The sequence below is a fragment of the Carlito syrichta genome, unplaced genomic scaffold (genome assembly GCF_000164805.1).
Source record: "Carlito syrichta isolate Samal-C Ts95f unplaced genomic scaffold, Tarsius_syrichta-2.0.1 Scaffold289521, whole genome shotgun sequence".
Lineage (NCBI taxonomy): Eukaryota > Metazoa > Chordata > Mammalia > Primates > Tarsiidae > Carlito > Carlito syrichta.
In genome coordinates, this window is record NW_007233617.1 from 8,955 (window position 1) to 21,419 (window position 12,465).

General features: G+C 41.8%; 1 pseudogene and 1 gene segment (V, D, J or C); both read left to right on the top strand.

Annotated features, from left to right (window-relative positions):
• Positions 1-339: 339 nt before the first annotated feature.
• LOC103256443 lies at positions 340-769 on the top strand (annotated as a pseudogene). The gene is made up of 2 exons (XR_002481753.1): positions 340-388; positions 479-769. The product of XR_002481753.1 is annotated as a T-cell receptor beta chain V region CTL-L17-like (transcript).
• A 9,305-nt stretch (positions 770-10,074) lies between these two features.
• On the top strand, positions 10,075-10,691 carry LOC103256444. The segment is given in 2 exon segments: positions 10,075-10,165; positions 10,282-10,691. Coding segments are annotated over 2 exon segments (459 nt in total).
• The last annotated feature ends 1,774 nt before the right edge of the window (positions 10,692-12,465 follow it).

Here is a 12,465-nt window from a genome sequence, read left to right on the forward strand (position 1 = left end):
TAAAAAAAGAAGACCTTCTGGCATTTTTGAGCAGAACTTTAGACCGAGGTTATCTTTACTGAGCCTCGTATTTTTCCTCATTTCTCCTAGTAATGGCCTTCCATCAGATACATACCATTAGACCCTAGAGGCTGAACAGAATCTTGGGTCGTCATATCTGCACCCACACAAAGGCTCATTCCTCTCCTGCAGAGGGTGCTGCAAGGAGAGTGGGTATTGCTGGAGACTCAATAATTCTGCCAGACCTCACCATGGAAGCTCAAAACGTCCCTCCTCTCTTTCTGATGACCAGAGGCTGAGCTAGGAGAGAACTTATTCCTCCCGTGACCCTGCACTGCTATGGATACCTGGCTTCTATTCTGGGTGATTCTTAGTGTCCTGAAAGCAGGTAAATCCTTAGGACTCTAGGAAATGCTCATCTTGGGCTTACCTAAGGCAGTTTTAAACAATTATCTTAATCTTCTTTCTTTTCTCACAGGACACACACAGCCTAAAGTCACCCAGACCCCGAGCCATCACAGAGATGGGACAGAGAGTAATTTTAAGGTGTGATCCCATTTCTGGTCACTTATACTTCTACTGGTACCAACAGATCTTGGGGCAGAAAGTGGAGTTTTTGGTTTATTTCTTTGATGATAAGATCTCAGAGAAGTCTGAAATATTCGACAATCGATTCTCAGTTGAAAGACACAATGGATCATATATCACACTGAAGATCCAGTCCACAAAGCTGCAGGACTCCGCTGTGTACTTCTGTGCCAGCAGCTAAGCCACAGCCTTGCAAAGGCACTTCCAGCCTGTGCAAAAACCCTTGTGGGCCTGTCTCACCCTCAGATACCAGCACCCCTCTCCTGCCCAAGAGAGGAAGTCTTGTTGGGTTTGTTGTTGTAGCTGTCTCCAAATAGACCCATTTGAAATTAAATTGCCAGGGTTAGGGTATATTGGTCAGAAATGGTCAGAGGCCACGGAATTTGTGGAATTTTTACAAACACCACAGGGTATGACTGAGGGCTCCAAAGATGGGATAGTAGTTTCCTAAGAAATGATCAAGCAACCTATGTCTTCTTTTTATTTCCATTTTGCTATTCTTGTTGGCACTTTTTATTAGCTTTAGTTGTTTAGGAAAATATTTTGATGCATAGGATGGAGAGATAATGACTGAGTTGTTGCTCAGGTAATTTATAGGAAAGTATAGAGGATCCCTGATGGAAATTTTCAGAAAGACAATGTGCGCAGAACAAGAACTTCAATATCAATCCATTTTGCCCTGCATGTGGTGAAGAGTAGAACTACCTGATGAGCTTGTCACAACTGGTGATGCATTTGGGAAAACAATGTTAGCCCACATGAGAATGAGATAGAGAAGAGTAACTGTGGGGACCAATTTTAGGACACCATTTCAAGACCAACAGAGGTCTAGACCATCAAGAGAATCAGCAGAACGAAGCCAGGCAGTTCAGGAACAGCATTCAGCAGCAAAAGTCAATTGGCATCTAGAGCTAGAATCAGCAATGGTATCTAGAGCTAGAATCAGCAATGAATTTTTCACTCTCAACTTAACATGGGGTTGCCAGATTAACATCCTGGGTTTCAGTTTATGACCCCAGTATTCTTGACGAGTTGGGATGGAGAAGGTGGAAGGAAGGATTCAAAAGGGGAACAAATGCATTTCCTTGTAATAAGTCAGGATGAACTTAAGCAACACATGGGGGAAAAATATGTGAGCAGGTCATATCAGCTATAAACACCTAAATTCATTTACTCATTTAATTTCTTGCCAGCACTACTGCTATGGAGGCTTAAAGAATGACTGATTGACTGACATGAGTTCCCACACAACTTTCCCTCAGAAAAAAGAATCTCATTTTATGGTTAAGAAATGGAAATAAGGGTTTCTGACCATGGAATACAATTTATTTTTTCCCTTTGTGTACTGCATCACTCAGAAGCATCTGGCCTCACAGAATAAAAAAAAAAGTACCTATTAAAGGTTCAGCTAAGATGCCATCTCATAAATAACACTTGTGGGACTGAAGTGACATTATCTGGTAATGTGACATACGTTGCAGCATTGACTGAAATATGGTGCTGTGTGCCCAATGCACGAATGCAAAGGCCAAAGGGCGGAAGCAGGATTATGACACTTCCCCTCATCACTCCCAGTGATCTAGTTGCACATTTGTACTTCCCGCCTCTGCATTTTTGGGGTCTTCCATGTAAGAGACACTGATTTCTGAGGGGGAAGGAATTGAAGGAGATAGATGCTCCCACCACAGGTTATAATACGGATTCCATTGAACCTGAGCAATTAATTCACTTGGGGGTCCTCTCGCTGGGAAACCAACAGGCAAGGATGAAAATGCTTGATCTTGATTGTCATGAGGTTGTAGATTTGCTGCCACACAATGGGAACAGAGAAAGGTTTGTCTGGAATTCAGAAAGCTAACTCAAATGTCACTTGGTGCTTTAATTCCTGATGAGAATGATAATTTTTGCAGTTGCAGCAATCAAGCATGACAAAGTAAAAGAATGTAAGGGCTTAGAACCCTAAGAGTTGAGGCTCTGAGTCACCTCATTAAACAAATGGCTTAGACCACTGAAGTGTGGAGCAAAGTTGAAGAACATATGACATTTGAGGTGGTGGGAGAAGATGATGGATATGAATTAATTGGGTACCAGTAATGGGCTTGCCCATAGCTTATTGTTGTAAACTTCTGTATTTGTACAGATTACGTCTAAAAACCACATTGAAGACCTGACTATTTGGACTTAGAGAATTTTATCAGCTGCCTCTATTGCCACCTCCTATCCCCTTGGTCCCACCTTTGATTCCAGCCACAGCTATGATGATGCACACTGTCTTGCAGACATTGACCACTCCATAGTTACTGCACCTCACCTTAAATGTGGCCATGTATTCCCACAGTACTCTGTTTCTGTGGCATGAGACACATTGGTAAGCAGCATGGCACTTAGGTGTACACAGCCCTGAAGTGTGAGGACAGTCCTCAAGCATTGGAGAATGAGAATTGATGAATAATAGCTTTTGCATTAGTCTCAGTTTCCTTAAGAAGGCCTGGATTTATTGCCACCCACCCATCTATACTGATGGCCCGATTAATATGCTTTCCTTTGTATTTTCTCTTTTGTTTCTCTGATTTGGTCTGGATAATTTCATCTGACTTATCTTCTACATTATGTGTTCAGCCTTATATACTTTCCTTTTAACACGTATATTAAATTCTTAGTTTTGGGTATTTTCTATATTACGGTTCTAGAATTTTCATTTAGATTTTGATTGCAGTTTCCATTTGTCTGCTAAAATTTTCATTTTGTCATCTATTTTGTTGACTGTATTTATATTAGCTATTTTAAAACCAGTGTCAGATAACTCTAATATCTGACTCTGTTTGGGTCTTTTTCTTTTATCTGTTTTCTCTTCCTGGTTTTTGGTCAAGTGATGTTGTTTTCTTACACAACCAGCAATTCATCTGAATGCAGGAAGTTGCATGTAAAAAAAATTATAGAGAAAAATGGGGGCTTTGAATAATTTATTTGTTCTCAGAAAGGATTCATTTTTGCTAGGAAATTGCAACAGCTCACCTTAATTTAGGTGATGATTGAGCTTGATTAGAGCTGGGTTTCAGCCTTTATGATAGCTGTTCACCTTTGATCCTAGGGTGCAGCCATTTAAATTTCAAAGCAAATGCCTGGAGTATTTTTAACAGCTTAATTGAAGTGCAATTTGCATAACATAATATTTGCTTATTTATAGTATATAATTCAATAAGCTTTAGTATAGTTATGGGGATGGGCAACCATCACTATGATCCAGTTCTAAAACAGTCCCATCTCTCCCCCTGAAACTTCTTTTGTGCTCATTTTCAGCCACTCCCTGCACCTACACCCTGCACCAAGGCCTGGGGTCTTTGCCAGGGTGCTCTCCCATTCAGTATTCACTAAACATAAATATTCTTTAGATCAGAAAGGTAATGGAACCTCCTCAAAATCAGTCACCTATCAGAATTTTCTTTCTTCTCAATTACTTCACAGATTATAATAATGTGGCAAATGACTTTAGAAAAAAGTAGTTTTTAACATTTATCTCTTCTCTTTAAGATATTGATCTCTGTAGTCTGTACTTTCTTGGTAACTTCAAACGCCTTTAAAGATTTATCTTTTATATTTTGACAAGTTTTTCTAGTTCTGCAGCAGTCTATTAACTCTGAAAGCAATTTTTATATTTTTAAAAGTGGGATGCTTTTGAGTACATTTGTATTTTGGGCGGAAGCTTCCTGACGGGAGGAAGGAGTGAAGCCTCTCTGCTCTCCCACTCATGTCCCGGTTTCTAAGACCTCTACCCCCCTGCTGTGTCTGGGCTACCTCAGGAATAAGTCTTGGCCCTTTTACCTTTTGGCTGCAAGGAGGCGCTGTGGCTCTACAGAGCTTCAGGTAACTCATAGAAAGGGCTCAGAGAGTTCTCTGGATGTGAGAGGGTTAAGAGAATGATTGGGTTTATTTACAAGGGACAGTGGGGTCTGCAAATGCTGTGAGCCAATGCTGAAATGTGAGGGGTTAAATTCAGACAATATGTTTTACATTAATGTGCAGGTGTTTTTGTCCCATCAAAGAGTCTGGTTTGCCAATCTTCTTGCCTGTGAATCTACATGAGATTGGAAGATTAGAAAGAAACTGGGAAGGGTGAGAGCAAACAAGATGCAGGTGGAGGACTCCTTCCTGAGAGGAATAAGAGAGGCTCTGGGGGCTGGACTCTGCTTGAGCTCAGCCCAGTCCTGCTGGGCCCTGCCTTGAAGTGAGCCCTGGGGATTCATAGGGATCTTGCAGAGACAGTAACAACTCAGGGAGATCAAAAAAACCCATCCCCACACTCCAGAATATCAGGGAATTAAGCTAGAAAGGCTTTCTTTCTTGTTACTCTTCTGAATGATCCTCTGTTTTCTTGGAGCAGGAGCATTCCAGCAGTGGCAGGAACCCCTCTCCTGGGTTTGAGCAAATGATTCTCTCAAAATAGCAGTCACAGACTGACTCCCTTCTGGGCTCTATCTCCAACATCTACCTTTAACTACCCAAGCTCACGGAAGCTATAATAGTAATGTCAAGATGTCAAAACACCTATAATGCCGAAATACCTAGAATTGGACAAGGAGGTGGCATAGACAAACATCCAGAATGCAGTTCTGAAACTGAATTTTTTGTTGGGAGCTGGCCACGGAGGCCCACTTAGCATTAGGGATCAGGAAGGTCCATTGACCCCGAGACCACTAGGATGTGTTCGGGAGCTATTGACCCCATTTCCTCCCCCTTTCCACTCAGCACTAACCAGATTAAGCTCCCGTGAGCTCAAAACATAAAAACTCTGAGACCAGGATGAACACAAGCTAACTTTAGAAGCTCATTGCTCCCATTCTTCCACAAACTGCAGTTTTGGCTTTCACACAACTTATAATTCAAACTCGGGTCACATCTAAAAGCTTAGTATTGGTCACAGGATTCTGGGTCATGATCTTAGGATTTATTGAAGTTGAATAAGGTGTAAATTGTAGAATATAGTTTTAGAAGACAGCCATTTTGTTGAAAGAATGCAGCTGGGTTACTTGCAGGTAGCCCACTGTGAACTTTGTACTGGGCCACAATCCAAACATTCTGGGACGGGCCATTTTAGTTTGTAAAGTAAGTACTTAAGTCTCTATAGAAGTGTTAAACTTGGTATTAGTATGAAAAGGGTTTATAGGCAATATGAAAAGGGTTTAAAGGCAGTCATGGATTAAGGTTTCATGGATTAGGTTATGGGATTATACCTGAAAGAACATCTGGTGGGTGGGGAATGCCCCTCATACACCTGACTGTGTATAAAAGACCAGTTGTAACTCCCAATAAATGGCTTCTGCACTAGACTGGAGTCCAGTCTCTTTCTTTCGCTCTCTTTCTCTCTTTCTTCCGCTCTCTTTCTCTCTTTCTTCTTCCCCCCAATCACTGATGCCGTCTTCACCTTTGGGGTACCCTGAACCCAACTGGAGCTGGTCTCTGGCAATTTTTCATTTTGTTTTCACAAGAATCTCCTGCTTCACCTTAAAAAATGGTTCTTGGAAATCCAAAAGTACAATAAAATTATATTTTACATAGGCTGCAGCTACTCAGCAGGAGAAAACTTCTGAATATATTTTACCGTGTATGTGTGTGTGTGTGTGTGTGTGTGTGTGTGTATAAAATAAGATTTCTAAAACTGAAAGTTTAGCCCAACAGTTTAACAGAAAAACTGCTAGCTCTTCTATGAAGGTTAATTCATCTTAGAATGGAACAAAAGAGTCTTCTAAAGCCAGCCAATTCATTTCTATACACTAAAATCTAAATTTTTTTAACTTTCTGTAGTAGGAGTTACTTTCAAATCTGTTAGAAGTTATAAACATCAGAAAATACATGAACACACATTTCTAAGCCCAATATTAAATATTCAAATTGACTTACTTTTACTTAAGGCCTGGGGATTCTGGGTCCCCCTAGACTTCCTCACAAAATGTCTATACCTTTTTCTCGGTAGCAAAAATAAGGTGACATAGTTACACTTTATAGTTAATAAATAATGTTTATGTGTCATGGCTTTGCATCTAATTTTTGTTAATTGTGGCTTCAAATGACTATAGACTAAATATTTATGATCCATATAATAATATAAATAATAACTATAAACACGTAAAGTGAATAGATGAGATTTTTTAAACAGCTAAGTAGGCAAATAACATGAAGTGATGATTTGTGAAAGTGAAGGACAAAAAGTCTATAACAGGATATCCCATTTGGCTTTGGTGTGAATTTCCATTTGGTTCACCTGCAGGTCTACAATCTAAACATTCAATTTAGGAAGTGTGATGGTATACATTGACTTTTGTATTTTTGTCAGCACCAAAGGAGAAATTTTACTAGGGCCAAGGTCACCACTAAAAGTTGCAGCCAGCTGAGCATGATGGAAGTGATGCCACAGCCCTTGTCCCCTTGCAGACCTGTGAAACGATTTTTGAGCACCAGTGGAGTGAGAGTCAGAATCTGATAACACCAAAATCTTCTCGGTACGCTGTTTCTAGGAAACTAAGTTTGACATGATTGAGCACAAGAGATTATTCTTCTATCTTCTTCTGCCAGAGCAATACAGCACAGCATCCACTCATGAGTTCTTAGGGAACTGGAGGAGGACGATGGTTCTGTGTTGTATTCTCATGTGAAGCCAAACAAGCAGAGGTAGTGAGAGAGATTTTGTTTCCAGAAGGAGAGGAATATTTTGCCTACAACACATCAACACACATGCTTTTCCTATTATGATCTAAATTATGCAGAATTGTCCAAATATAAGAAGGAGTTTGTATATTGGACAGCCAAAAATATGACCAATATCCACAGTATGCGTCCTGATATCACTGAGCCCACCTTCCCTTTGTTCTAGGGCTTCTCTGACCTTCTGCCTCATTCCCACTGGCTCTATGACTTCCCTCCGTGCTGTGGATTAAGTTATCGCCACAATAAAATTATTACATTTTCTTCCTTCATTTTCTTGCTTGATGGAGCCTGGCTCTTGCCAGGGATACTGGTCTCCATCCTCTCTTCTTTCTATACTGGAGTCCCCTACTCCAATATATTCAGTGCTGTCAGAAAAGAAGGCATAAGTTTCAGTTTCTTTGCTCCTTTATATCCTTGGGACAATTATTGATACATAATAAAATATTCAAACATTTTTGTTTTCCAATATGTGCATATATATATGTCATATATATATGTGTGTGTGTGTGTGTTTATAATACAAAACAACATTCAGAACTAACATTATCTCCTTTTTTTCTTTGACTAGGACTCTTACTGCGTGGCCTAGGTTGGAGTGCAGTGGTATGCTCACAGCCTTCACAGCTTCAACCTGCTGTGCTCAGGTGTCCCTTCTGCCTCAGCCTTCCAAGTAACTGGAACCACAGGCGTGTATCACCATGCCTGGCTAATTTTTTGATTCATTGTAGAGAGGAGGTCTCACAAAGTTTCCCAGGATGGGCTTAAACTCCTGGACCCAGGCAATCCTCTTGCCTCTGTCTCCCAAGGAGCTGGGATTACAGACAGCAGCCACCGCACCTGGCCTAACATTATCTTTATATATTTTTATTTCACCATCATTTCCAGAGTCTGTTCACCTAACTTTGTAAAATAGCAAAAAAAAAATTGCATAAAATAATAAGATTAATAATTATGTAAAATACACTCTTAAGAATGGTGTCATCTCTGTATGGGTATAATCACTATATCCTTTTGTCATTTCACTTTCTTCCCTTCCATTCTTTTCCTTCTTCCCCATTTCTCCTCTCCCTTTCTTTATCCCTCCCTTTCTTCCTCTTTCCTTTCTTTCTTGAAAAAATTCCAATGCCATGGGGACACTGGATGAATAAGACCCACATCTAGGGATATACCTGGTTATGCCCACAAATTTTAAAGTCATGCAGAGTGCTGAAAATCAGTCATTTCAGCCCAGGGTTTTAAAGATAAGAAATTGATATGCTGTACAAAGTGTTTAAATATAAATACTCGTTAGCTTGTTGAACTCTCATGTAACATGTATTTTGTATCCTTAGTCTACAGGCAACGTATACATTCCTTTTCGCTCCTATTAGAATATAAACATTATGAGAGTGACAATATTGTCTCACTCCTGCTTTGCACTGAGCAGTCATTCAACGACTACAAACAAATAAAGCATGCTTGAAGTTCCAAGAAAAACGGTGGTCATTTTTCTTTTGTTTACTGTTTAATCCCTAGTGCTAGTTCTGTGTGCAATAAGACATGAATGAACCACCTGGGTCTGTCTTTGGAGTGATTTCAGCAGTAGCTGACAGCATTACAAAGGGTGTTTTCTGTGAGTGAGAGTCAGCCCCTTCCTGGCTGTGGTGGTTCTTGGTCCTCCTTCTGATGGTTGCTGACCTAGGGCCACTGACTGAAGACACACTAGATCTGTGGGCTGGGCCTCACCAGCCACAGCAGGAGATGCTGTAGCCTCTAATCTCTGAGGTTGAGGGGGATGGAGGCTGGCAGAGAGAGTAGGATTAGCCAAAAGAATAAAGAGGACAGAGGTTCTCAACTGGGGGCGATTCAACAATGTCTGGAGGCAATTTTGGTCATCACACTAGGGGTTGCATTAGGTGGATAGAGGCTAGGGAAGCTGCTAAACAAGGATCACTGGAAAGGTCCCCACAACAGAGAGTCATTTGATGCAATGTGTAAATATTGCTGAGGATGAGACACCCTGAGCTAGGCACTGGGTTGTAGACTTTGTTCCAAAAAGGAGGTTGTGATCTGTAGACAACTCATGGACAGTAAACTCATCCCACTTAAATTTCCCCTGGCTTTCACAGTCTTGTTTGCTTCCATTACTAGTGGCTCCCAACACCTGGTAACACCTTGCTCCCTAGCAGTCTCCTGTTTTCTTCCAGCTCTGCCCCTTGGACAGAGAAGAACATCACAGGGAGTGGGCTGCAGTTTATTCTCCTCATGGTCACCAGCAGAGTTTTCTCCTAACTAACATCAAATCCATGCATTTTTAAGTGGCTGAGGCTGGTTCTCGGGTGAGACCTCAAGTCAATATCTTCTGAAATATTGAAGATATTGGGGGGGATGTCTCTGAGCGTTAATCAAACATCCGCAGGAGCGAAGATTCTACAAATCAAAATAATGTCTGCATTATTGTGAGAGGGAAGCAAAAGATTCAGAGAAGGGAAACTAACCTGACTTTCAGAGAAGGGCCACAAAGAGGGAGGGAGGGAGGTGGTCAGATCCCAGGTAGGAAACGGGAGGTAGGCTGCTGCTGGCACAAGAATGACTGCCAGGGACACTTCCTGGAGGCAGCATGGCCATTCTCTCAAACCATCCCCAGAAATTCCAAACACACCTTTGTAGGAACAAGTACAGGACATGAAAAAGGAGGAGGCCGTGTTAGTGGAGATCCTGAGAATGGGGGAAATGATTATAGGCTGTGACTTCACAGGCGCAGCACCACCCAGTGGCAGTCCTCACTTTTTGCCATAGCAGACCAGCATCCTGAGCTGGGTTTTGCCTGATCCGCCTCATTCTGCCATGGGCTCCAGGATCCTCTGCTTTGTGGCCTTCTGCCTCCTGCAAGCAGGTGAGTCCTGAGCACAGGTGACATGGCCCTGTTTGGGTCTCTGAGTCCTTCCACCCTGCCTACCACAACAGGCTTTCTCCTGGGACTTTCCAGAATTCTGCTTCTTTCCTTCACAGGCCCTGCAGACACAGCCGTTTCTCAGACTCCAAAATATCTCATCACGCTGATGGGAAATAAAGAGTCACTTGAGTGTGAACAGAGACTGGGCCATGATACCATGTACTGGTATAAGCAGGACTCCAAACAATTTCTGAAGTTAATGTTTAGCTACAATAATAAGGAACTGATTGTAAATGAATCAGTTCCAAATCGCTTCTCACCTGAATCTCCAGATAAAGCTCATTTAAAGCTTCACATCAAATCTCTGGAACCAGGCGACTCTGCTGTGTATCTTTGTGCCAGTACTCAAGACACAGTCCTGCAGAGTCACTGCCTTCCTGTGCATAAACCTCCTGGCTCAGCCAGGAAGTTCTGGGGGCAATGTGTTAACCAGTGCCCTGAGACTCTGCTCTGTATTTCCTATTGACCCCCTGATGTAGTTTCGAACCAGTCAGGCAGGTCCAGTCAGGCAGTTTTGCACACCAAAGTCTTCTGGAATTCTATCTATCAGCAACAATAAGAGTTTGCAATAAAGTCACTGAAGTACTAGGACTCAACACATTAAAAGGGAGCTTTCCTGTTAAATGAAGAGCTTAATTGATGGAAGAAGCCATTTCTCGTCTTTGTTGTATGTAACATTATGATTGAAAACACACTATTGCTAAAAGTGTTTGGTAAGTACAAGCAGAAAAAGCCAGGGGGAAGGCAAGCGTTTCCAAGATCAAAAGGAAATTTAGATAATCAGTGAGTACTTTGTTTAACAACAAGAGTAAAAGTCTTCAAGGAAGCACAAAAGTCCATGGCAAGACATAAACTAGTAAGAAAGGAACTGGGAGAAGTCAGTCAAGACCAACTTGTTGCTGTGTAGAATCCTTTCCTTCAAGAAGGATGAATAGCATGATTCTCTCTCAATTCTGACCGAATGTCAACTTTGGACCTTCACCAAAAGAAGGCAACAACCAGTGGAGGAGGATATTGAGACTTGGAAAGGACTTCGGACACAAATCTCTAGGCAGTAGTTAGCCATTGGAGGGAATCAGCATACTCACTATGTCTCTCCACTCTCCCTGGGTCAGAATGCCAACATCTTCCAGCTCTGGGCATCCTCTGAAATCTCTGTCCAACTCTCAAACTTTCAAGAACTTGTCCCCTACTCAGTCTTATAAGATCTCACCCTCTGCATACACCACTTAGGAAGTGACCCAGAGCAACAACAAAAAGGAATTTCTTATAACTATTCTTCTTTTTTTAATCAATATTTTGTATTATGATGTTGTGGGGTACAGTTAAGGGTTACACATACAAATATACTTCATTTAGGCCCCCTTGTTGATAACAGGTGTCTCCCCGAACCCAGACAGATGTTTACTAACATTAGTCCCACCCCCTTTCCCCTCCCCCCATAGTTTCCCCCACCACTGTCAGTCATTTTCTTATGGTAGTGCGTTGGATGATCAAGATCCACTATATGAGTGAGAACATGTGATACTCAGATCTTTGTTTCTGTGAGAGGTCACTCAGTATTATAGACTCTAGTTACATCCAGGTTGCTGCAAAATTCATGCGGACAACATGATTGTGTACCTTGAAAACCCAAGAAAATCTGTCAAAAACCTCCTTGCACTGATAAAGGACTTTAGCAGAGTCTCAGGGTTAAAATAAGTGTACAATCACATTTCGGTTTTTTTTGTGTTTTTTTTTGAGTTGGAGTCTCACTCTGTCACCCAGACTGGAGTGCAGTGGCCGCTCCCGGCCACCGCAGCCTTGCCTGCTGGGCTCTGGCGATCCTTCCGCCTCAGCCTTCCGAGTAGCCGGAATTACAGGCATGCGCTACCACGCCCAGCTGATTTTTTGGTTTATTGTAGAGATGAGGTCTTCCTGCCCAGGCGGGTCTCGAACCCGCGGGGCTCAGGCAATCCACTCATCTCAGCCTCCCAAAGGCGCGGGATTACAGGCTGAGCCACTGAGCCCGGCTCAATCACATTTCTTTACACCAATAACAAGCAAACAAAAACCCAAATAAAAGCACAATCCTATTCGCAATAACCACAGAGAAAATGAATACCTTGGCATCTTCCTAACCGGAGACATGAAAGAACTCTACAATGAAAACTACAAACACTGCTCAAAGAAATCAAAGATGACACAAACAAGTGGAAAAATATTCCATGCTCATGGATTAGAAGAAGCAACATTGTGAA